Source organism: Doryrhamphus excisus, linkage group LG1 (assembly GCF_037039965.1).
Source record: "Doryrhamphus excisus strain RoL-2023G ecotype Guam linkage group LG1, RoL_Dexc_Guam_v1.1, whole genome shotgun sequence".
NCBI classification, from domain to species: Eukaryota; Metazoa; Chordata; class Actinopteri; order Syngnathiformes; family Syngnathidae; genus Doryrhamphus; species Doryrhamphus excisus.
In genome coordinates, this window is record NC_136357.1 from 27,517,309 (window position 1) to 27,544,937 (window position 27,629).

The following is a 27,629-nucleotide window of genomic DNA, read 5'->3' on the forward strand; positions in this document are numbered from 1 at the left end:
ATTAAGATTATGATTATAAAGTCAAAATATTAACAAAATATAAGCAATTAAATGTAAGGAATTAAAGTAAATTAAAGTAAAAATAAGTACATTTTCCTAGTTCAGATTGAGCCAAAAAATAAAAACAAAATAGAAAACAGAATATGTAATTTTTAAAAAAGTCAAAACATTCTAAGAAACAAACAAAATAAAAATCTGGTTGGAAGTTTTTAAAAATTAAGTTGATTAAAATTAAGATTATGATTATAAAGTCAAAATATTAACAAAATATAAGCAATTAAATGTAAGGAATTAAAGTAAATTAAAGTAAAAAATAAGTACATTTTCCTAGTTCAGATTGAGCAAAAAAATAAAAACAAAATAGAAAACAAAATATGTAATTTTTAAAAAAGTCAAAACATTCTAAGAAACAAACAAAACAAAAATCTGGTTGCAAGTTTTTAAAAATGAAGTTGATTAAAATTAAGATTATGATTATAAAGTCAAAATATTAACAAAATATAAGCAATTAAATGTAAGGAATTAAAGTAAATTAAAGTAAAAATAAGTACATTTTCCTAGTTCAGATTGAGCAAAAAAATAAAAACAAAATAGAAAACAAAATATGTAATTTTTAAAAAAGTCAAAATATTCTAAGAAACAAACAAAACAAAAATCTGGTTGCAAGTTTTTAAAAATGAAGTTGATTAAAATTAAGATTATGATTATAAAGTCAAAATATTAACAAAATATAAGCAATTAAATGTAAGGAATTAAAGTAAATTAAAGTAAAAATAAGTACATTTTCCTAGTTCAGATTGAGCCAAAAAATAAAAACAAAATAGAAAACAGAATATGTAATTTTTAAAAAAGTCAAAACATTCTAAGAAACAAACAAAACAAAAATCTGGTTGCAAGTTTTTAAAAATTAAGTTGATTAAAATTAAGATTATGATGATAAAGTCAAAATATTAACAAAATATAAGCATAAAATGTAAGGAATTAAAGTAAATTAAAGTAAAAATAAGTACATTTTCCTAGTTCAGATTGAGCAAAAAAATAAAAACAAAATAGAAAACAAAATATGTAATTTTTAAAAAAGTCAAAATATTCTAAGAAACAAACAAAACAAAAATCTGGTTGCAAGTTTTTAAAAATTAAGTTGATTAAAATTAAGATTATGATTATAAAGTCAAAATATTAACAAAATATAAGCAATTAAATGTAAGGAATTAAAGTAAATTAAAGTAAAAATAAGTACATTTTCCTAGTTCAGATTGAGCCAAAAAATAAAAACAAAATAGAAAACAGAATATGTAATTTTTAAAAAAGTCAAAACATTCTAAGAAACAAACAAAATAAAAATCTGGTTGGAAGTTTTTAAAAATTAAGTTGATTAAAATTAAGATTATGATTATAAAGTCAAAATATTAACAAAATATAAGCATAAAATGTAAGGAATTAAAGTAAATTAAAGTAAAAAAATAAGTACATTTTCCTAGTTCAGATTGAGCAAAAAAAAAAAAACAAAATAGAAAACAAAATATGTAATTTTTAAAAAAGTCAAAATATTCTAAGAAACAAACAAAACAAAAATCTGGTTGCAAGTTTTTAAAAATTAAGTTGATTAAAATTAAGATTATGATTATAAAGTCAAAATATTAACAAAATATAAGCAATTAAATGTAAGGAATTAAAGTAAATTAAAGTAAAAAAAATAAGTACATTTTCCTAGTTCAGGTTGAGCAAAAAAATAAAAACAAAATATTCAATTAAACGATATCCGCTGATATCTGCTTGCATCTGACAGGAAGATAAAACACTTGTGAGTCTCTAATAAGTGTGTCCCCATCTGATGGGCCTCGGGTCCTCTTGACCCTGGGGACCAATTTGAGTGGTACACAGCACATGGTGCCTCGTGCGGCATTATCGATCCCCCCCCCACTCACACCCCCTCACTCAATTGTCTTGGCAACCTACAATGCCATCTGTCATGTGTGTGCTGATCCACATCGTGTTGCGGAGACATTGTTTTTAATTTAATCATTTCCTCACTGACGGATCTCCTGCTAACAAAGACGGGTTCATTATTGTCGAATTTTTTCGTAAAAAACTGCTGCGGGTCATTTTATTTGATTTAACATAGCAAGCAGGAAGTGTCTGTGTGTATTTGATGTGAGGTTGAATTATTAAGGTTGAAGGGCATCCAAACTATAAGTCATTAATATTCATAACCATGCTCCTCTGAATGAGATTAGCAGGAAGAAACCACACTTAAGGAGGAAAGGGGGGTGGGCTGCCAGACATGAGGGACGTCCCCCTGGGAGAGGGCTGCAAATGAACCAGCAGTCACACCTGAGCTACAGACCACATATATGCACAAACACACCAAGAGAACCCAGTGTGGTTGCCTTGTCGGAATTGGACAAAAAATTATAAAATTTAATAACTAGGCATGTTCAGATCAGGATTTTATGCCGCTGATACCGATCCCGATAATCACGGTATGAATGTATTTCTAGTATTGTCATAATTCATTAAAAACCTAAATAAAAAGCAGGTTTGCCCGCCTCTGCTGGGCCCCTCCAGTCGCATCCGCTGCCTTCTGAACCGCAGATATAGCCGATGCCAGAGCCGAACTGGGGAAATGCCGAGACTGACCCGCACACAACAAGAGTTCCTCCTGCACTAAAAGTGCTACATAGTATCTGCATGCTCCCAAATCCGTACTGACGCAGTACTCGTCCCTATATTTTACCCACACTAGTGTTTATTATTATTCAAAACATATATTATTGTGTATATCACACCATATAGTATACGTGCCATATCCCGGTATGTATTTATTTATAGTATTGTCATAATTCATTAAAAACCTGAATAAAAAGCAGATTTGCCTGCCTCTGCTGGGCCCCTCCAGCCGCATCCGCTGCCTTCTGAACCGCAAATAAAGCCGTATAAAATGGTATATCACACCATATTGTATACGCGCCATATCCCGGTATATATTTTTTTCTAGTATTATTCATAATTCATTGAAAATCTGAATAAAAAAGCAGGTTTGCCCGCTTCTGCTGGGCCCCTCCAGTCGCATCCGCTGTCAAAAATCAAAGTAGTTCAGAAGCGAAAAAGAAGAGTTGATGGAGTACTCTTGCTAGTATCGGACTCTGTTTACATTTGTTGACAAAGGGAGCCACAACAAAGATGCCGAAGAGCCACATGCGGCTCCGGAGCCGTGGGTTGCTGACCCCTGAGCTAGCCCATGAATGTCCTTAAAATGTAAAATTTAGTGACATTTTTGTACATGAATTTGTGCTGAAACTCCAAAATGTTGCTTTCAGTTTCGAGTTCGGCGATGGACTGTGTACCGACATGTCTCGACGGCGGCGGTGTAAGACGACACCGGCAGTTGCCGACAAGTATTGTGCGGTGAGTTCCACCTCCGCCTGTAACTGTGTGTGTGTGTACACACAGGAGAGCTCATGAGGCCAAGACCATGGGTCTCTAAGACATGTGTGGACACTTCAGGGACACTCTGGAGCAAAGTAAACCGTTACCGTAAGTATAACTGCCTTCATTTACTACTCCTAGAACTTGTATTAAATTGTTTTTAGCGATATTTCCTGGTGAAAAAAGATCTTTGTTAAAGTCCACTACATTCAAAATGTCAGAATCAGATGCTAAAGGTCATGTTTTTTAAAAGTCCGTGTTTCATCAAAGGATGTTCGATGCTCGGTGTTTTATTATTCCTCGTTAGTGAACATGTTCTCGGTGTCATTTCGACCCTGTCGGACCTGCTGCTTCATGTTTTATTGTTTATTTGATTTTAGCTCTTTTTTAGCTTTTCTTTTTAACTATAACAGCTAACTTTTATGGGCCTGCAACCCATAATAATGTGGCCTGTGACACATTCTGAAAATGGAATTGCAGAAGAAAAAAAAACTGCAAAAATTGTAAAAATCAACAGTAATTTTAATAGTTTGTGATGAGAAATTTGGACCCAAAAAAATTTTTTTTTTTTGCTAGCATAAAGTTGAAATACAAACAAAAAAAATTCAGTTTTTTTTATATCTTAACAGAAATGTTCACATATTATGAGAAAAAAACAAAACAAATCATTTAATATTATCGCCGAGCCAAGCTGTGGATAAGTGTTCACTTGTTGGCCACACAGATTGGTTCGATTCTGGTTTAATTAGCGACTCCAAGAAATATGGACAAAAAAATTTGTGTTATTGCGAAGAAAAATTTTTTTGTTGCTAGCATAAAGTTGAAATACAAACTAATTTTTTTTTTATATCTTATCAGAAATGTTCACATATTATGAGAAATATGGACAAAAAAACTTGTGTTCTTGCAAAGAAAAAAATTTGGTTGCTAGCATAAAGTTGAAATACGAACAAAAATTTTTAAGTTTTTTTATATTTAACAGAAACAGAAATGTTCACATATTATGAGAAAAAAACAAAACAAATTATTTAATATTATCGCCGAGCAACGCAGTGGACAAGTGGATTGCATGTTGGCCACACAGATTGGTTCGATTCCGATTCGAGTTTCCATGTTCTCCGGTACTCTGGTTTAATTAGCGACTCCAAGAAATATGGACAAAAAAATTTGTGTTATTGCGAAGAAATTTTTTTTGTTGCTAGCATAAAGTTGAAATACAAACAAATTTTTTTTTTATATCTTATCAGAAATGTTCACATATTATGAGAAATATGGACAAAAAAACTTGTGTTCTTGCAAAGAAAAAAATTTGGTTGCTAGCATAAAGTTGAAATACGAACAAAAATTTTTCCGTTTTTTTTATATCTTAACAGAAACAGAAATGTTCACATATTATGAGAAAAAAACAAAACAAATCATTTAATATTATCGCCGAGCAACGCCGTGGACATGTGGATTGCATGTTGGCCACACAGATTGGTTCGATTCCGATTCGAGTTTCCATGTTCTCCGGTACTCCGGTTTAATTAGCGACTCCAAGAAATATGGACAAAAAAATTTGTGTTATTGCGAAGAAAATTTTTTTTGTTGCTAGCATAAAGTTGAAATACAAACACATTTTTTTTATATCTTACCAGAAATGTTCACATATTATGACAAATATGGACAAAAAAACTTGTGTTCTTGCAAAGAAAAAAATTTGGTTGCTAGCATAAAGTTGAAATACGAACAAAAAATTTTAAGTTTTTTTATATTTAACAGAAACAGAAATGTTCACATATTATGAGAAAAAAACAAAACAAATTATTTAATATTATCGCCGAGCAACGCCGTGGACAAGTGGATTGCATGTTGGCCACACAGATTGGTTTGATTCCGATTCGAGTTTCCATGTTCTCCGGTACTCCGGTTTAATTAGCGACTCCAAGAAATATGGACAAAAAAATTTGTGTTATTGCGAAGAAATTTTTTTTTGTTGCTAGCATAAAGTTGAAATACAAACAAATTTTTTTTTAATATCTTATCAGAAATGTTCACATATTATGAGAAATTTTCTTGCAAAGAAAAAAATTTGGTTGCTAGCATAAAGTTGAAATACGAACAAAAAATGGCCACACAGATTGGTTCGATTCCGATTCGAGTTTCCATGTTCTCCGGTACTCCGGTTTAATTAGCGACTCCAAATTGTCCATCAGTATGAATGTGAGTGTGAATGGTTGTTTGTCTAAACGTGCCCTGTGATTGGCTGGCCACCAGTCCGGGATGTCCACCCATGACACAGTTACATGCACGGACTTGTGTTTGCACACATGCACTTCGAGGTGCGCCTGCTGGAGCATAAAGGCCGCTAGTGTCTCGGAGATGGGTCAGTGGGTGACCTTTGCCTTCCCTTCCCAGCAGAACCATCCTCGAGCAGAAGTGCGATTTTCTCACCTGGATGTTTTTGTTAAAGACACGGGGCTTTCATGGCATCCGAGTCAACTTGTAAAGCCGCCTCCGAGTTGGGGCGGCCGCCCCCTCCCTTTCGTCTGTCCCGAGTCTGCATGATGTGTTTACAAAAGAGCTCTTTCACTGTGTCTACATCTTCACGTTTGTGTGCTTGTCTGTCTCTATTTATTAGAACACCCGTGAAGAAACACACACATATTCATCATTTTCATACAGTTCACTATCCAATGTCTTGTTTCCCCAAGCCCCTAGTTTGAGTTCTATGGGTCCTCGAAACAAAAACATGCCAGGTGTACTTCTATTTTCTTATTTTGACGCAAAATAGATACGATAACCGTATATCAGAATAACTATTAATTCCATAGACAAAGCTGGGGGCAAAGTATTACGATGGAGACTACCTAGCTACTAGCTACTAGGCTACTAGCTAGCCCAGGGGTGGGCAAACTTTTTGACTCGCGGGCCGCATTGATATGACAAAATTTACAGGGGGGGCGGCGGGGGGGCAGACTATATATTTTACACGTAACAGTCCACCTGGTATTATTGTATCTGTAAAATTGTCATGCAATCTGCTATTATTATTTATTATTTTATATTTATATTTAAATATTTGAAAAATAATAAAATATTATAATAATTACAATAAAATTAAAATAATAATTATTATATTATTACTATGTAAAATATGCAAATATAACAATAATATATATAATTAATATAATAATTATAATAATCATAATAGTTCTAATAATAATAATAATAATAATAATAATAGTAATAATAATAATAATAATAATAATAATAATAATAATAATAATTATTATTATTATTATTATTATTATTATTATTATTATTATTATTATTATTATTATTATTATTATTATTATTATTATTATTATTATTATTATTATTATTATTATTATTATTATTATTATTATTATGTGCTTGTGTCCCTTTTTTCAGGAGCACTTTGTAAACAACAGACCATGTCAAAAAACGAAATTGATAAAACCATCAAAAGGTTGGCTCAGGCCATGATGCCAGGTTGTATGTTGAGTTTAAATGAAATACTTTGGAAAGATTGGGCGGGCCGTATTCAAACACTTGGCGGGCCGGATGTGGCCCCCGGGCCGTAGTTTGCCCACCCCTGAGCTAGCCTGTTCCATACATTTTCATAGTCGGTTTTCCAACGAGAAGCCACTACTTAAAGCCCAATTTTGAAATGTTTTTTGAACAGATGGCAAAAGACTTGACTTGACTTGACTTGACTTGACTTGACTTGACTCGACTTGACTTGGTCGAGTCACAATTTGGATGATAAAACATGAAAAACTTGCAACTTGACATGGATTTTGGCATCAATGACTGGTTTAAAAGCAAACAACAAATGTGTGGATTTGACTTGACTTGACTCGACTTGACTTGGTCGAGTCACAATTTGGATGATAAAACGTGAAAAACTTGCAACTTGACATGGATTTTGGCATCAATGACTGGTTTAAAAGCAAACAACAAATGTGTGGATTATGTTTATTTTTGCACCACGACTCGACCTGTATTGATGACTTGAGACTTGACTTGTAAAAAACACTGACTTAGACCCCAGATAGTTCACATACAGTAATTCCTCATTCGGTTAATTGCCTTAGAAGTAATTAATTGCTTCCAGACACGATACATGATAAGTGAATTTCTGCAAAGTAGGTTCCGTTATTAATAAACAGAATATTTTTGTATTTAGAGCATGGAAAAATTTGTTATTATAAATTTTAAATATAAGACATTTTTTTAAATATTTATTTTTAAATATAAAAATTAATATAAATTTATTTTAAACATTATTACAGTGCTCTAGACATAAAATATAATCCATTTTACACTACAGTCTATGTATAATCTAAAAACTATATACTAAATATACATATATATATATATATATATATACATATTGTAAACGAGAGCAGCGTCAGTTGTATCTGCGGTTCAGAAGGCAGCGGATGCGACTGGAGGGGCCCAGCAGAGGCGGGCAACCTGCGTTTTATTCAGATTTTCAATGAATTATGACAATAATAGAAATAAATACATACCAGGATATGGCACGTATACAACATACATATATATATATATATAAATATACATATAATATTATATATATAAATATAATATAAATATATAAATATAATATAAAATATATGAATGTAGTATATCATATAAAATATTATATATTACATAATATAAAATATATAAATATATACATAAATATATAAAAACTATACTAATTCATTCATTTTCTACTGCTTATCGTCACGAAGGTCGCGGTTCATCTGGTACTTTTACAATGAGTAACTGTTACATTTGTTCACTTCCTGCTTTCCTAATATAATTTTTATTTTTTTATTTTTATTTATTCATTTTTGTCACATACCGAAGTACTAGCATAGAAGTGTTTTATTTTAATTAAAACTTTACTTAGTTGACATATTTTTGTAATATTTCAACTCGGTGCTACTAACATGACATTGTATATTCTTCGAAAAAAAATTTAAATTTGAGTTTTTGTTCCAAATACATTGATTTTAACTATGTTTACTTTCTTCTGATAAATGTTTTTTTCTCGTAATTATCACTTTATACCCATAACATTTTGACTTCCTCATTTTCTAAAGATGACAACATTATTTGTTTGTTTTTCATGATATTATGGCATTTTTAAAAAAACACCCTTTACTGTAAGCTACTGAAATTTTCATCACATTATTATTATTAGTAGTAATTTCTATTATTATTGTTGTTGTTGTTATTATTATTATTATCACAAAATGACAACCTTTTTTCTCTTGCTAATTTTTTACTTTTAATTTTTTTTTAATTTTTTTAAATTCTTTTTTTATTCAATTATATGTTTCCATACAAAAAAGAACCTGGAAACACTTCTTTTTTAAATGAAAACCCGTGCAATAAATGGTTTTACACAAGCCTCCTGAAACCTGGTTCAAGGTGACTTAGGTCAGTTCTTCCAGTCTGTCTGATATGATGAAGATATGATAAAAACAAAAAATAGACTCAAACTAAAAGCTTTTCCATGTAGGACTTGTCAAAGCCAATCACTGCTGAAGAATGGAGGACGACGTGGAATCAATGGACGGCAGAGCCCAGAGTCCTCTGAGCCCGACTCAGCTCACGGGATTGGGGATGAGCTGTCTCGTGGGCCAGAAGTATCATCAACGCGGGCCGGGTCTGGCCAGTCCACAAGAGTACAACCAATGGCTTCCTTTCCGCCATGACGCAAGTCTGCTGCCAATGAAAGAAGACCTGGCTCTTTGGTTCAACACCATCATGGGTGAGTTCAGTACCCTTTAATCATACGCTCTGCAAAGTCTAAGGACTTTGGCTGGAAAATATGATTTGATATTTCATATCATGCTGTGATTATGCAGGTAACAGATAATACTTACAAAATCTTGCCGTATTTTGATGACATAAAACCGAAAACTGAGTGTAGAAATCCTCCCCCGAGTACTTTAAGTGGATAGAATGAGAACCAGATTGTTTATTCCTGACAACAATACCTAATACAGACGTCCGGGCTTATCTGCAGTCCCTGTATGCCTACAAGTAAGCGGGTCTTATTACAGAACAGCTGCAAAATATCCCGGTATGTATTTATTTTTAGTATTGCCATAATTAATTAAAAACCTGAATAAAAAGCAGGTTTGCCCGCCTCTGCTGGGCCCCTCCAGTCGCATCCGTTGCCTTCTGAACCGCAGATACAGTCCACGCAAGCCGTCAACGCTCATTGGACAGCCCAACCGGGGAAATGCCGAGACTGACCTGCACACAACGAGAGTTCCTCCTGCACTAAAAGTACTACATAATATCTGCATGCTCCCAAATCCGTACTGAAGCGGTACTCGTCCGCATATTTTACCCACACTAGCAAGTACAGCAGTTTGGGACCGGGGATTTGTAGTCGAATCGAGTCTCAAACCCAAGTGCTCGCCTCTATATGCGTCACCAATCTAAAACTTTTCACAGCGCCACCCAGTGAGACATTTTTTGAGGCACGAAATTTATCACTCTCAGACAGACAGGAAGTCCCACACATGATTGTTGTGGATGCCACAGCGGGGGCGGAGACGATCTGCGTTTTAAAGCACGTATCAGCAGATAACGATATCTGCAGTCCCTGTATGCCTACAAGTAAGCGGGTCTTATTACAGCGCAGCTGCAAAAAGCACCTTTCCTTTCCCTGCCTAGCTTTTTATACACTCAAGATTGCGTAAGTGGGTGATAGGTGGTGGTGGGTTTTCTGCGGGTACTTCCAAAAACATGCTAGGTTCATCGGTGAATTTAAATTATGTGTTTTAGGTGTGGACCTCACCGCCGACAGTCTAATGGACCGATTGGACAACGGCGTACTTCTTTGTCAAATGGCACAGTTCCTTCAGGACAAGATGAGCCACAGTAGCAACATGAAGGTGCCGCAACACGGGTCTCACGGTTTCGGTTTTCTTTTCCTGGATTTCATCAGGAAGTCTGCACATAATTGGAATCATACAAAAAAAAAATAATTTCTAATTTAATTAATTTCTGTGTTTTGTGCAGCCTTTGACCAGAAGAGTGATCCACTGGAGAGCCGATGCCACTTCGGGATCGTTTTTTGCCAGGGACAACACAGCCAACTTCCTCTATTGGTGCTGTAAGATTGGCGTTGACAGGGCCCACCTTTTTGAATCCGAGGATTTGGGTGAGCGGGTACTACTCTGATACCTTCAGATTCGATTATTATCGCTATTATGATGAGATAGTTCCAACCTGCAACAAAAGCCTGTTGTTCTGGCGATCGAAAGTTTGGTGCTTGTGTATCTTACTGAATATTACAGTAAAATTACTGATACCTAGTGAGCAGTGTGGAATACTACATATCATCTACATATGTTTATCACGGTTAATTGGTTCTAAACTTCAGAAATCTGTTTTTTTTAACATTATTAGAGCCCTCTAGACATGAAATAACACCCCTATAGTCGCCTTGACTCTCTTATTAAACAAAGTAATCCTTTTAAAACGTAAATAAGATTCGTACTTTGCACGGACAGGAAGTGACGTCTTGGGTTCAGAGTTGGGTTCTATATTTGTGAGATAGTTCCAACCTGCAATAAAAGCCTGTTGTTCCGGCGATCGAAAATTTGGTGCTTGTGTGTCTTACTGAATATTACAGTAAAATTACCGGTACCCAGTGAGCTGTGTGGAATACTACATATCATCTACATATGTTTATCACGGTTAATTGGTTCTAAACTTCAGAAATCTGTTTTTTTTAACATTATTAGAGCCCTCTAGACATGAAATAACACCCCTATAGTCGCCTTGACTCTATTATTAGACAAAATAAGCAATTTAAAACGTAAATAAGACTCGTACTTTACACAGACAGGAAGTGATGTCTTTGGTTCAGAGTTGCGTTCTAGCTTGGTGTGAGGATTTGTGATATTTGTGTCCAACCTGCAATAAAAGCCTGTTGTTCTGGCGATCCAAAGTTTGGGCTTACTGAATATTACTATATTACTCCCCCTGAGGACTCTAAGTGGGTTTTGAATAGAGGATAAAGGGATCTTAAAGAACCAAATTATAGAATGAGAACCAGATTTTTTATTCCTAATAACAACAACACCTAATACAGACGTGTGGGCTTATCTGCAGTCCCTGCATGCCTACAAGTAAGCGGGTCTTATTACAGCACAGCTGCAAAATGTGTTTATTTTTAGTATTGCCATAATTAAGTGAAAACCTGAATAAAAAGCAGGTTTGCCCGCCTCTGCTGGTCCCCTCCAGTCGCATCCGTTGCCTTCTGAACCGCTCTTATTACAGCACAGCTGCAAAAAAGCACCCTGTTTGTTGGCTGGAAAAATATTTTGTCTGTATTTGTGAGACTAGTTTTTATCTTTAGCTAGCAAAATTGAGCAAATACCTTCATTTGTATCGTAAATCCACGAGCACGTTAGCGTTGATATTGTCTTCACCGCTCACAATGCTCTTGACTGTGATACGTCCAAACAGGAACATTGTTTGATGTCTAAGTAGCGGACCCGGTGGAAGGGGAGATGAAGGATTTATGCCCTCATGCCCTCAGCTCCACATTCAAAGGCCAGGAATTCCAGCTCCGCTTCAAAGATGGCCGGGCACAATAAAGACAGCATCGTGTCCCCCTCTCTGCTCTTTCAACTAGACACAAGTGTATCTACCTGAAGCATCTTTTTTTTTTTTTTTTTTCATGTTTCAAGTCCTCCACAAACAACCTCGGGAGGTGTGCCTGTGTTTGATGGCGCTGGGACGCATCGCTGCAAGGTAACTAGATTAACCCTTTGGAGTGCGGGGACGGTTTTAGTCTTTTTATAAAATGTATTATTCATTCATTCATTTTCTACCACGTCGCGGGGGTGCTGGAGCCTATCACAGCTGTCTTCGGGCAAGCCAGCCAATCACAGGGCACATATAGACAAACAACCATTCACACTCACATTCATACCTATGGACAATTTGGAGTCGCTAATTAACCTAGCATGTTTTTGGAATGTGGGAGGAAACGACTAACAATTATATTCATAGTCGATTAATCTGACGATTACTATTCTGTTTTACGATTAATCGAGTAATATGAGTCAAACAATCAGTGGTTTTGCAACATTCATTCATTCATTTTCACGAGGGTCGTGAGGGTGCTGGAGCCTATCCCAGCTGTCTTCAGGCGAGCCAGCCAATCAGAGGGCACATATAGACAAACAACCATTCACACTCACATTCATACCTATGGACAATTTGGAGTCGCTAATTAACCTAGCATGTTTTTGGAATGTGGGAGGAAACGACTAACAATTATATTCATAGTCGATTAATCTGACGATTACTATTCTGTTTTACGATTAATCGAGTAATATGAATCGAGTAAAACAGTCAGTGGTTTTGCAACATTCATTCATTCATTTTCAAGAGGGTCGTGAGGGGTGCTGGAGCCTATCCCAGGGGGAGACGGGTGCTGGAGCCTATCCCGGTGGTCTTCGGGCGAGCCAGCCAATCACAGGGCACATATAGACAAACAACCATTCACACTCACATTCATACCTATGGACAATTTGGAGTCGCTAATTAACCTAGCATGTTTTTGTAATGTGGGAGGAAACAACTAACAATTATATTCATAGTCGATTAATCTGACGATTACTATTCTGTTTTACGATTAATCGAGTAATATGAATCGAGTAAAACAGTCAGTGGTTTTGCAACATTCATTCATTCATTTTCAAGAGGGTCGTGAGGGGTGCTGGAGCCTATCCCAGGGGGAGACGGGTGCTGGAGCCTATCCCGGTGGTCTTCGTCACCGTACAGCCCTCAACAGCGTTGGTTGTTAACCAAAAAACTTGTTAACCGGAGGCAGATGTTAACCAAGATGAGTATGTTTTTTTGGTTAACTTTGAAAATCTAGGCCGAGGGTGGAATCAAACTCGGGTCTCCTAGCTGTGTGGCCTGTGTGCTAACGACTCGACCACCGTGCTGACGTCTATCCCAGCTGTCTTCGGGCGAGCCAGCCAATCACAGCGCACATATAGACAAACAACCATTCACACTCACATTCATACCTATGGACAATTTGGAGTCGCTAATTAACCTAGCATGTTTTTTTTTGGAATGTGGGAGGAAACCGGAATACCAACACATGCATGGGGAGAACATGCAAATTCCACACAGAGATGACCGAGAGTGGAATTGAACTCCTAATTAATTGTCTCTTAGCTGTGAGGTCTGCGCGCTAACCACTCGACCGCTGTGCAACAAAGTATATGATAATTTCTGGCATATTTTTCCCCCACTCAGGTACGGAGTGGAACCTCCAGGCCTGGTGAAGTTGGAGAAAGAACTGGAGAGAGAAGAAGCAGGGCTCACATCTCCACCGTCCCCGCTTCCTTTCTCCTTTTTCCCTTCCTCGGTGCTTTGCTCCCAATCAACCACCGCTCCTTCCCAACCGGCGGCCATTACTCCAAATATAACCCGTCTCCGTGAAGACCACATCACCTCTGATTCATTACCCTTATCTTTATCCCCCCCGCAGTCCTACATCTCAACCCCCAAACTCTCCACAACCACATCTTCAACGCAAACCTCACTTGGTCTTCCTCAGCTAGCCACACCCCCTACATCCTCCCCGCCGTCAAACCTGAACCGGCACTCCAAATACAGCAAGCGAAAAAGCAATGGCTCACGTAATATTTTGGATGACATTGTATGCAACTTTATTTGTACACATTGTGTATATTGTTGCATGGTTGTGTTGCATGAACAACTTTGTGTGTCTTATTCTTTTTCAGGTGAGAAATATTATTGAAAACCCCCCCTGCAGCTGTCCAACCAGGTTCCCCATTGAAAAGCAGCCAAAGGGTTGTTATCGTGTTGGGGAAAAACTTCTTTACATACGAGTAAGTCATGAATACATGCTTCCTTCCGTATGATATTTATGTATTGTGATAATAATGCAACAAAAAATGCAAAAATGTCCTCATTTTACAAGAGTAATGTCTTAATATCACAAGGAAAAATAACATTGAAATATTAAAGAATTAAATATATATATATATTATACATTATTTTAATATTATATTATATATTATTTATTATTTTATACTATTTTTTATTTTTTATTTGTAATATTATAGGAAACTAAATAAGGTTTTTGGTTCAAAATAATATGGGAATAAAGTCAAAATATTATGAGAAGAAAATTTCGCAAAAATAACGTGAAAATGTCATAATTTTACAAGAGTAATGTCTTAATATCACAAGGAAAAATTAGCAGCAGTTTAGTAGAATAACATTGAAATATTAAAGAATTAAATATATATATATATTATACATTATTTTAATGTTATATTATATATTATTTATTATTTTATACAATTTTTTTTATTTGTAATATTATAGGTAACTAAATAAAGTTTTTGGTTCAAAATAATATGGGAATAAAGTCAAAATATTATGAGAAGAAAATTTCGCAAAAATAACGCGAAAATGTCATAATTTTACAATAGTAATGTCTTAATATCACAAGGAAAAATTAGCAGCAGTTTAGTAGAATAACATTGAAATATTAAAGAATTAAATATATATATATATTATACATTATTTTAATATTATATTATATATTATTTATTATTTTATACTATTTTTTTATTTGTAATATTATAGGAAACTAAATCAAGTTTTTGGTTCAAAATAATATGGGAATAAAGTCAAAATATTATGAGAAGAAAATTTCGCAAAAATAACGCGAAAATGTCATAATTTTACAAGAGTAATGTCTTAATATCACAAGGAAAAATTAGCAGCAGTTTAGTAGAATAACATTGAAATATTAAAGAATTAAATATATATATATATTATACATTATTTTAATGTTATATTATATATTATTTATTATTTTATACTATTTTTTTTATTTGTAATATTATAGGAAACTAAATAAAGTTTTTGGTTCAAAATAATATGGGAATAAAGTCAAAATATTATGAGAAGAAAATTTCGCGAAAATAACGCGAAAATGTCATAATTTTACAAGAGTAATGTCTTAATATCACAAGGAAAAATTAGCAGCAGTTTAGTAGAATAACATTGAAATATTAAAGAATTAAATATATATATATATTATACATTATTTTAGTATTATATTATATATTTTTTATTATTTTATACTATTTTTTATTTTTATTTGTAATATTATAGGAAACTAAATAAAGTTTTTGGTTCAAAATAATATGGGAATAAAGTCAAAATATTATGAGAAGAAAATTTCGCGAAAATAACGCAAAAATGTCATAATTTTACAAGAGTAATATCTTAATATCACAAGAAAAAATAATAGCGGTTTAGTAGAATAACATTGAAATATTAAATAATTTTTTAAAAAATAGATGTAATATTATATGAATCTAAATAATTTTTTTTGGTTCTAAATATTATGGGAATAAAGTCAAAATATTATGAGAAAAAAATTTCAACAGTTCTTGCCGAAAATCTGCAGAAATTAAATTAAAAACAGCGTTAATTTTACAGAATAAAGTCAAAATATGAAGAGGAAAAATACTCATATTCTTATATTTTCTAGTGAAGAAAAAAAAAATTCTGGGGTGTCTGGTAACTATCGGTACAGATTATTATCGGCACTGATTTTGTCTTGGTTTTTTTTTTTTCATCTTAATATTTTTTTTTTCTTGTAAAATTACACCTTTATGCTACTAAAATTATGTTATTTTTCCTCATAATATTATGAGTTTATTTTCATAAAATTGCTACATGAATATGATTATTTGTCCTTTATTTTGGAAAAATTATGTCTGTCTTTTACATTTGTATTAATTTTTTAAATTAATATTTAAATTTTCTTCTTTGAATATTTTGACTTTAATTCCAATATTTTTAATTTATTCCCATAATATTATCACTTTTTCCTCAACATTTTTGTGTTTTATTATGTTTATCAGTATTGATAATTATCGGCCTGATATCAGCATAAAAATGTTATATTGCTCGATATCGGTATCAGAATTTTTCCAGATTAAAAAAAAAAATGCTATACATATGTCATAATTTCACCACATGTTACAAATATCGGTATCGGTTGATATCGGCATCGGAAATTGAGTCGGACAATGTTTTTTTTTGGCACGGTAAACAAGTCGGAGAGTCGGAAGAAACCGTAGAAACAAGCTTTGAAGACCGATGGAACAAAACCAGTTGACCCAATCAGGCAATTGGGAAAACGATATCAATCGTGTTCATCAGTCCAGTATCGTTGGATGAGAAAATGTGTTTTGCCGTTATTTTGAAAACGTCGGTGCCTTTCACCACCTGTGTGTGTGTGTGTGTCTTTCAATACAAAGGCTCAAGGAAAAGGCCTTTTGGGAGGCTGGGTTGCCTGGCAACCAATGGTCTGGATAAGACTGGGCTGACAATGATTTTATTCAGTACACAGCCCCTTCAGCAAAGAGTTCAAACCTGAGGGGAAAAACAAACGTGGCTCTTTCAGGATGATTTTTTGCAAAGATACGGCCCGTTGTGTGTGCGGTTCAAATGACAGCCCTCATGGGAGTCCGTCTGCTTCCATGCGGGAAGGGATTTATTTCACGTACGCTAAGATAAAATATATGAATCACACGTAGTTGTTATCATAACCGGTTTTTGTTTATGTAAAAATGAACTAAGACGAACGATGCAGATGAGTAAGTATTGTTATTGGTTATTTAGCTAGCGTCCAAAGTGAGCCCCAGGGGACATTTGCGGCTATTTTTGGAGCCAACGGCTATTTAAAAAACAGTAAAATCAGCACTAATTTTACAAAAAATAAATAAGAAAATATTACGATGAAAAAAAAAATTATCTGACGAGAAAAAGTCCTAATTTTACGAGAATAACATTATATTATAATAAAAAAAATATCTCATTTTAGTAGCATGACATTGAAATATTTAAGATTTTTTTTTTAAAATTCATAATATTATGAGGAACAAAATAAAAATCAAATTAGGTTGAGGAAAAAGGGATAATATTATGGGAATAAATAAATAATATTACAATTAAAGTCAAAATATTCAGAGAAAAAAATTTTAATATTTGGAAAATTGCAAAAAAAAAAATTAAATACAAATGTAAAAGACTTTACCAAAATAAAGGACAAATAATCATATTCCCGCAGCAATTTTATGAAAATAAACTCATAATATTATGAGGAAAAATAACATAATTTTAGTGGCATAAAGGTGTAATTTTACAAGAAAAAAAATCAAAATATTAAGATAAAAAAAATTAATCTGACAAGAAAAGGTCCTTTTAGTAGCATGACATTGAAATATTTAAGAACATTTTTTTTTAAGTCATAATATTATGAGGAACAAAATAAAAATCAAATTAGGTTGAGAAAAAAAAGTGATAATATTATGGGAATAAATAAAAAATATTGGAATTAAAGTCAAAATATTCAAAGAAGAAAATTTAAATATTTGGAAAATTGCAATTAAATACAAATGTAAAAGACATACATAATTTTACCAAAATAAAGGACAAATAATCATATTCCCGCAGCAATTTTATGAAAATAAACTCATAATATTATGAGGAAAAATAACATAATTTTAGCAGCATAAATTTGTAATTTTACAAGAAAAACAATCAAAATATTAAGATGAAAAAAAATTAATCTGATGAGAAAAAGTCCTAATTTTAATTTTTAATTTTTTTTTGATATTATAAAGAAAAAATTTTAGTAGCATGACACTGAAATATTTAAGATTTTTTTATTTTTTTTTTAAGTCAAATTAGGTTGAGGAAAAAGTGTTAATATTATGGGAATAAATAAAAAATATTGGAATTAAAGTCAAAATATTCAGAGAAGAAAATGTTAATATTTGGAAAATTGAAAAAAATGTAGCAGAAATACAAAAGACAGGCATAATTTTACCAAAATAAAGGACAAATAATCATATTCTCGCAACAAAAAAAACATTGCAATTTTATGAAAATAAATTCATAATATTATGAGGAAAAATAACATAATTTTAGTCGCGTAAAGAAGTTTTTTTTTAAGTCATAATGTTATGACAAATAATAGTTGAATTTTTGGAAAAATAAGTTATTGCGCGAAAGTTGAATTTCCAAAAAAATAAATAAAAACAGCAAAAAATTGAGAAAAAAGAGCAAAGTTGATACTCATAATTTCTTTCTTTAAATATATATATCATATAATAATATTCGGGATATCCGATATTGGTGTTTTAGCCCAAAACCGATATTGTCCAATTCTTAATTTCCCATACCGATATTAGCGATTACCGATATCTGTAACATGACATATGATTTTTTTTTTAATATCGATTTTCATTCATCCATTTTCTGTACCGCTTACCCTAAACCGCAACAGTACCCCCCCCCCCCCCCTCAAGAATATCGTGCGTACATATCTTTCTAACAAGCACATACTATTGATTTGCAAGATAAAGTCATTAGCGGGTTTTAGGGGGGTGGGAAAAAAGGGGGGTGGGGGGGGGGTTTAATCTGACGTCTTGTTAATGAGCGACTGAGCGTGACCGCCGCCCCTCCCCGCGTGTAAACTTCCAGCCCCGCCTCCCTCCACTCCATCCTGTCTATTCCCTTCGGAGACTATTCAATCATGGTGGCCTTGAAGTGCTCAGCCATTCTTTGGTGTTAAAAAAAAAAGGCGTCCCTTTCTTGTCTGTGCCCAATTAGGCTGGGGGGGTGGGGGGGTGTGGGGGGGGGGGGGGGTACTGGTACTATACGCCCATAATCATCTGCGTGTTGAATAATAGTGTTTGTTTATGAAAATCTAGCAATAACTGCAGAAATATATGTTTTTATTTCTACTGAAATGTACATTGCACCGTCAAGGCTAGCAAAGACGTCTGCGATTCCGACTGTCCTAAAACGCACCACGCATCCCATTCCCTTTTCCCATAATGAGTCATCCAATAATGGTTAGACTGGTCTCCGTTACTGGAAATAATGTTCGGTGCCGTGGTTTCCTTAAAGGCCGAGAAGCTGCGCGATGTGGTGGCTCAAGTCTGACTCCTACTGGCAGATGTTCAAATCCCTCATCTGTCCTGAGAGAACATTCATTTTTCCCGACAGGGAAGTGTCGAGGGAATCCGGAGAATGGTTTATAGGATGCAGACGTAGCACTCTTGTGTGTGGGGGGGTGGGGGGGGGGGCAGGGGTGGGGGGGGGGCAGGGGTGGGTCTACCTGCAGGGGAAAAGGGGGCTTTGTGTTCGAACCACAAATCAAGTAACCCGTCAACCTGGGGTCATTTTAATATCCATTTATAACCCAGACACGCACATTTGCTTCCCATTCCCAAATCTGGGATTTGGGTGGAAATTGAAACCCCCTTTATGCCGACGCCCCTGATGTCAACATAAGCAAATTTTCCGACATAACCAGAAATCTGCAAACCAATACTTGCCTATTTACTCGTGACTTTCGCTAGTTACCTGGGCTGTAATCGTTTTAACATAAGCAGTCGACCGTTTATGTTGACATCGACAATTACTTTGTAGGAATAGACAAAAAATTATGAACCGGGACCTGATGAGTTGGTCCCCATAAACCGGCTGTCGACATAAACGGACCAATTGTTAATAGAAATGACTCCTTTGGCTTTCAAATTTTATGTCAAACTAAGCGGTCTACCATTTATGTTAACTTAAGCATAACTTAAGCTTTTTAGTAATAAGACAACACGTTGGATCAGTTGATCGACACCCTGTAAACGGGTCGTCGACATAAACTGACCCATTTTTAAAAATAGGTTTCAAATGTCGACATAAGCGGTCGATCATATATGGCGTCATCGACATAACAAGGCACTGTGGACCGCAACGTGATGGGTTAGTCCCCATAGACGGGCTGTCGACAAATTGTTTGTAGAAATGATCCCTTTGGCTTTCAAATTTTATGTCAAACTAAGCGGTCTACCGTTTAGGTTGACGTTAACCTAAACAGGCCCTTTTTAGTAATAAGAAAACACGATGGACCACGACTTGATCAATTGATCGACACAATGTAGACCAGTCGTCGACATAAACGGACCCATTTTTCTTTGGGTCTCAAATTTTATGTCAACATAATAGGTCGAATGTGTTGTACTGTATGCCGATGCCCTTTTTAGTAATAAGAAGTTGACATACCGTGAGTTGTCGGCATAAACTGACCCATTTTTAAAAATAGGTTTCTAATGTCGACATAAGCGGTCGAAACTACCCCTTTGGCTTTCAAATTTTATGTCAAACTAAGCGGTCTACTGTTTAACTTAAGCAGACCCTTTTTCGTAATAACAAAACACATTGGACCAGGATTTGATCAATTGATTGACACAATGGCGACCAGTCGACGACATAAACGGACCCATTTTTTTGGGGGGGTCTCAAATTTTATGTCAACATAAACGTGCTGTACTGTATGTTGACGCCCTTAAGAAGTCGACATACCGTGGGTTATCGACATAAACTGATCCATTTTTTAGAATAAGTTTCAAATGTCGACATAAGCGGTCGAAACTACCCCTTTGGCTTTCAAATTTTATGTCAAACTAAGCGGTCTACCGTTTAGGTTGACGTTAACTTAAGCAGGCCCTTTTTAGTAATAAGAAAACACTTTGGACCAGGATTTGATCAATTGATCGACACAATGGCGACCAGTCGTCGACATAAACGGACCCATTTTTGGGGGGGGTCTCAAATTTTATGTCAACATAATAGGTCGACTGTGTTGTACTGTATGTCGATGCCCTTGTTAGTAATAAGATGTTGATATACCATGAGTTGTTGGCAAAAACGGACCCATTTTTAAAAATAAGTTTCAAATATCGACATAAGCGGTCGAAACTACCCCTTTGGCGTTCAAATTTTATGTCAAACTAAGCGGTCTACCGTTTAGGTTGACGTTAACTTAAGCAGGCCCTTTTTAGTAATAAGAAAACACATTGGACCAGGATTTGATCAATTGATCGACACAATGGCGACCAGTCGTCGACATAAACGGACCCATTTTTGGGGGGGTCTCAAATTTTATGTCAACATAATAGGTCGACTGTGTTGTACTGTATGTCGATGCCCTTGTTAGTAATAAGATGTTGATATACCATGAGTTGTCGACATAAACTGACCCATTTTTTAAAATAGGTTTTAAATGTCAACATAAGCGGTCGATCATATATGGCATGTGGACCATAGACGGGTTGTCGACATAAACGGGCCAAACGGACCAATTGTTCGTAGAAACTACCACTTTGGCTTTCAAATTTTATGTCAAACTAAGCGGTCTACCGTTTAGGTTGACGTTAACTTAAGCAGGCCCTTTTTAGTAATAAGAAAACAGCAGGATTTGATCAATTGATCGACACAATGGCGACCAGTCGTCGACATAAACTGACCCATTTTTTGGGGGGGGGTCTCAAATTTTATGTCAACATAATAGGTCGAATGTGTTGTACGGTATGTCGATGCCCTTGTTAGTAATAAGATGTTGATATACCATGAGTTGTTGGCAAAAACGGACCCATTTTTAAAAATAAGTTTCAAATATCGACATAAGCGGTCGAAACTACCCCTTTGGCGTTCAAATTTTATGTCAAACTAAGCGGTCTACCGTTTAGGTTGACGTTAACTTAAGCATAACTTTAGTAATAAGAAAACACATTGGACCAGGATTTGATCAATTGATCGACACAATGGCGACCAGTCGTCGACATAAACTGACCCATTTTTTGGGGGGGGGTCTCAAATTTTATGTCAACATAATAGGTCGAATGTGTTGTACTGTATGTCGATGCCCTTGTTAGTAATAAGATGTTGATATACCATGAGTTGTCGGCAAAAACGGACCCATTTTTAAAAATAAGTTTCAAATATCGACATAAGCGGTCGAAACTACCCCTTTGGCGTTCAAATTTTATGTCAAACTAAGCGGTCTACCGTTTAGGTTGACGTTAACTTAAGCATAACTTTAGTAATAAGAAAACACTTTGGACCAGGATTTGATCAATTGATTGACACAATGGCGACCAGTCGTCGACATAAACTGACCCATTTTTTGGGGGGGGGTCTCAAATTTTATGTCAACATAATAGGTCGAATGTGTTGTATTGTATGTCGATGCCCTTGCTAGTAATAAGATGTTGATATACCATGAGTTGTCGACATAAACTGACCCATTTTTTAAAATAGGTTTCAAATGTCAACATAAGCGGTCGATCATATATGGCATGTGGACCATAGATGGGCTGTCGACATAAACGGGCCAAACGGACCAATTGTTCGTAGAAACTACCACTTTGGCTTTCAAATTTTATGTCAAACTAAACGGTCTACCGTTTAGGTTGACGTTAACTTAAGCAGGCCCTTTTTAGTAATAAGAAAACACATTGGACCAGGATTTGATCAATTGATCGACACAATGGCGACCAGTCGTCGACATAAACTGACCCATTTTTTGGGGGGGGGTCTCAAATTTTATGTCAACATAATAGGTCGAATGTGTTGTACTGTATGTCGATGCCCTTGTTACTAATAAGATGTTGATATACCATGAGTTGTTGGCAAAAACGGACCCATTTTTAAAAATAAGTTTCAAATATCGACATAAGCGGTCGAAACTACCCCTTTGGCGTTCAAATTTTATGTCAAACTAAGCGGTCTACCGTTTAGGTTGACGTTAACTTAAGCATAACTTTAGTAATAAGAAAACACTTTGGACCGGGATTTGATCAATTGATCGACACAATGGCGACCAGTCGTCGACATAAACGGACCAATTTTTTTGGGCGGGGTCTCAAATTTTATGTCAACATAAACGTGTTCAAATGTCGACATAAGCGGTCGATCATATATGGCGTCGTCGACATAAGCAGGCACTGTGGAACGGGACTTGATGAGTTAGTTTAGTAGACTTAACCAGGTAGTAAAATAAAAGCAAAAGTGCCTTTTTTGGGGGGGGCGGGGCCGGGGCCGGGGGGGGCTTGCATGGTATAGAACACCATAACACCATTTACAGGCAAAGGGGATAATTGTGCCCCCCGCACTCAGAAAGAAACGCGGTGTTAATGATATTCTGAGCTTGTAAGGCGGCGAGATTGTTCATTAAGGATGTCGGACCCGACCTCCGTCCGCCCTTAACATGTGCCCCCAACCCCCCCACCCCACACACACACACAAAGGGAACATATCTGCTGGTATGATCACATTCTTAATAGCTCCTTAATGAAGGCTTTATTGACGATAAAGCCAGTGAGGGAGGGGGCGGGAATTGAGGGGGGGGGCGCTGACAGGACAATAGCCTGCTTGGCGAGGCCTCCTGGGAACGCTCGCATCCCCCCCCCCCCCCCCCCCCCCGGGGAGTCGTGGGTGGGTGTGCGATGGTTTCATCTCAATCCCACCCTTTTTATTTTTTTTTTCCTTTATATTGTATGGCAGCGGTTGCCATGGCAGCAGTGGCTTCTCTCTAAGACTGTGAAGGATGTGTCGACGACTCCGAGACGACGGACCGCCTTTTCTGCAACAGCTGTCAGCACACGCCAAGGCCGTGCGTGTGTGTGTGGACGCGGCTTTGTGCGTCAGTCGGCACTCGTGCGCGCCTGCATGCTCATATATGGATTAGTCTGCCGTGTGAGCTCAGCTGTTTCATTTGCTTTAATGAGATTTTGACAAAGCTTACGGGAGAGACCATTTGACATTCGTGCAAAGGGGACGCTTGTAAATATTACAACGTGACATACGAGGGCTGATTCAAAATGGTGGCGATAAGGCGTGACTTCTTCTTCTGCGTCGCAGATGCTGAACGAGCGTCACGTGATGGTCCGCGTGGGCGGCGGCTGGGAGACGTTTTTGAGCTACCTTCAAAAACACGACCCCTGCAGAGGAGGACCGGTGGGCAGATCCGAGGCCAAAGCTAAGCCACTCACGTTGAACACGTCGCCCGACGGCTACATGGTGGTCAACGCCCATTACCGGGCCAAGAAGTAGACCCCGATCATCCAGACTGATTGTTTCAACCTAGTGTTGGTCGCACCGTGAGTGGGACGAGTTGATGTCCGTTTAACCTTTTGTGGACAAATTGATCGCATCGCGGTGCGATCAAGATGCACAAAAAAAACAGTGGGTCATGAAATCCAACCACATGCTCACTCACGGTGCGATCAACACAAACTGCATAAGAACAAGAATTGCTTCAACCTAGTGTTGGTCGCACCGTGAGTGGGACGGTGGTACGAGTTGATGACCGTGTAACCTTTTGTGGATGAATTGCTCACTCACGGTGTGATCAAGATGCACAAAAACAGTGGGTCATGAAATCCAACCACATGCTCACTCACGGTGCGATCAACACAAACGCAAGGTGGACAAGGAAGCCTTGTAGTACACGTTCATGGTGGTCAACGCCCATTACCGGGCCAAGAAGTAAACCCCGATCATCCAGACCGATTGTTTCAACCTAGTGTTGGTCGCACCGTGAGTGGGACGGTGGTACGAGTTGATGACCGTGTAGAACGCCCATTACCGGGCCAAGAAGTAGACCCGATCCGCCAGACTGCATCCAAGAAAACTGCATAAGAATCTTTTATTGTTTCAACCTAGTGTTGGTCGCACCGTGAGTGGGACGGTGGTACGAGTTGATGTCCGTTTAACCTTTTGTGGACGAATTGATCGCATCGCGGTGCGATCAAGATGCACAAAAAAAACAGTGGGTCATGAAATCCAACCACATGCTCACTCACGGTGCGATCAACACAAACTGCATAAGAACAAGAATTGCTTCAACCTAGTGTTGGTCGCACCGTGAGTGGGACGGTGGTACAAGTTGATGACCGTGTAACCTTTTGTGGACGAATTGCTCACTCACGTTCATGGTGGTCAACGCCCATTACCGGGCCAAGAAGTAGACCCCGATCATCAAGACTGATTGTTTCAACCTAGTGTTGGTCGCACCGTGAGTGGGACGGTGGTACGAGTTGACGACCGCGTAGAACGGCCATTACCGGGCAAAGAAGTAGACCCGATCCGCCAGACTGCATCCAAGAAAACTGTATAAGAATCTTTTATTGTTTCAACCTAGTGTTGGTCGCACCGTGAGTGGGACGGTGGTACGAGTTGATGACCGTGTAACCTTTTGTGGACGAATTGATTGCATCACGGTGCGATCAAGATGCACAAAAAAAACAGTGGGTCATGAAATCCAACCACATGCTCACTCACGGTGCGATCAACACAAATGCAAGGTGGACAAGGAAGCCTTGTAGTACACGTTCATGGTGGTCAACGCCCATTACCGGGCCAAGAAGTAGACCCGATCCGCCAGATTGCATCCAAGAAAACTGCACAAGAATCTGTTATTGTTTCAACCTAGTGTTGGTTGCACCGTGAGTGGGATGGTGGTACAAATTGATAAGCGAGTAACCTTTTGTGGACGAATTGCTCACTCACGGTGCGATCAAGATGCAAAAAGAACAGAAGTCATGAAATCCAACCACATGCTCACTCACGGTGCAATCATCAGCGAGATGGTGGTACAAGTTCATGATCCCGTGCTCTGTTGTGGACAACTTGCTCACTCACGGTGCGATCAACAAAAAACGCAAGGTGTGCTGGGAAGCCTTGATCGCATCACTAACAAGATGGCGGTACAAGTTCGTGATCCTGTGCTCTTTTGTGGATGACTTGTTCACTCACGGTGCGATCGAGCTGCACAAAAGAACAGAGGGTCATCAAATCCAACCACAAGTTCACTCACGGCGCGATCAACAAAAAACGCAAGGTGGGCTGGGAAGCCTTGATCGCATCATTAACGAGATGGCGGTACAAGTTAGTGCGCGACTAGCTCACTCACGGTGCGATCAAGATAAAGACAAGGTTGATTGCACCGGGAGAAAGATAACATAACATTGGATCGTCATCTCAACACAAACAAAAACACCAACTGGAGAGCAAAAGAACACAAAAGGGTCTCAAACTTGTACCGCTAACTGCTCTCACGGTGCAGTCAAGGCTATGCCACTCACGGTGCGATCACGGCTCAACACAGCAGGCCGTGCGTGCGCTTGTGTCGCCGGCAATGTGAGTGACACACAAGTACAAGTACAAGTTGATGACCCTCTGTTCTTTTTTTTTTTTTACATGACTACCCCACTCACGGTGCGATAAAAAAACAAAGACCAGGATGCCTATTTAGCTTATTTAGTGCAACTCTCATGTTTATTTTTAATCTATGCACTATTTGTATGTTTTCAGTCAATAATATGCAAATTATGTGTTTTAGTCTTGTATTATTATTATTATTATTATTGTTTATGACAGAAATGTTTTTTAATACTTTATGTGTTTACTTAAATAATGATAATAAAAATAATAAAAGTATTGACTTATATGCTACTTGCAGTAAGTTTAAGTCTCCAAATGGGTTTTATGTATAGCATATTATGCAAAAATATGGCCTATTATGTAATGAATATTCTTGTAATTGCTGCTAAAAGACATATTTATATATACTTATATGTACAGTCTATACATGCATATTTATAAGATATAGTTTCCTCCTCTAGATGGCATCATGTGCCCAGTGACAAAAGGCCACATCAGCGGCCCCGATGGAGGCATGCATGCATGCTGCAAAAAAATTAAAATTAAAAATTAAAAAATTAAAAAAAATTAAATAAAAAAGGGCAACAACTCCCACAAGTGCACGGTTTTATTTTTTATTTTATTAAAATAATATCATGAAAAACTGGACTTTTTTATACTGAAATAAAAGACAATTTGAACATGCATGTTATGTCGTTATGTGTTTTTAATCTCCACAAAAAAACACATGCAGTGTTACGGAAGTGGGAGAAATATGGGATCCAAACCAGCGCCCCTTTTTTTTTTGTTTATCAAAACACAGGAAGTTGATCTTCTTCAAGGAAATATATATATATATATATATATATTTTATATTATATATATTTTCTCCCAAGTGCTTGTTTTGGTTTTGGAATGTATCGGTAATAAAGTCGTACAAATCCGTATTATTGTATTGTTGTGTTATTTGAAATACATTTTTGCATGTGTGCTTAATAATGTGCAGTTAATGTGGATTTGGGTGACAAAAAAAAAATGGCAGATTGTTGCCTAAAAAGCACCGGTGGCCGACGCGTAGAAATACA

General features: G+C 36.5%; 1 protein-coding gene across 1 annotated transcript; it reads left to right on the plus strand.

Annotated features, from left to right (window-relative positions):
* Window positions 1-3,432: 3,432 nt before the first annotated feature.
* On the plus strand, window positions 3,433-27,629 carry gas2b (growth arrest-specific 2b). Its single transcript, XM_078793046.1, has 9 exons — window positions 3,433-3,537; window positions 8,969-9,220; window positions 10,249-10,358; window positions 10,486-10,627; window positions 12,165-12,228; window positions 13,753-14,158; window positions 14,244-14,351; window positions 24,262-24,483; window positions 24,664-27,629. Exons 2-8 carry the CDS (start codon window positions 8,998-9,000, stop codon window positions 24,451-24,453), a joined length of 1,245 nt encoding a protein of 414 aa, XP_078649172.1. The 5' UTR covers window positions 3,433-3,537; window positions 8,969-8,997; the 3' UTR covers window positions 24,454-24,483; window positions 24,664-27,629.

Bases quoted from the DNA above. Each gene is read 5' to 3' on its own strand.
- gas2b (XM_078793046.1), top strand. From the start codon at position 8,998: ATGGAGGACGACGTGGAATCAATGGACGGCAGAGCCCAGAGTCCTCTG. The intron at 12,229-13,752 runs GTAACTAGATTA...TCCCCCACTCAG, and splicing joins CTGGGACGCATCGCTGCAAG to GTACGGAGTGGAACCTCCAG. The intron at 14,159-14,243 runs GTATGCAACTTT...ATTCTTTTTCAG, and splicing joins GTAATATTTTGGATGACATT to GTGAGAAATATTATTGAAAA.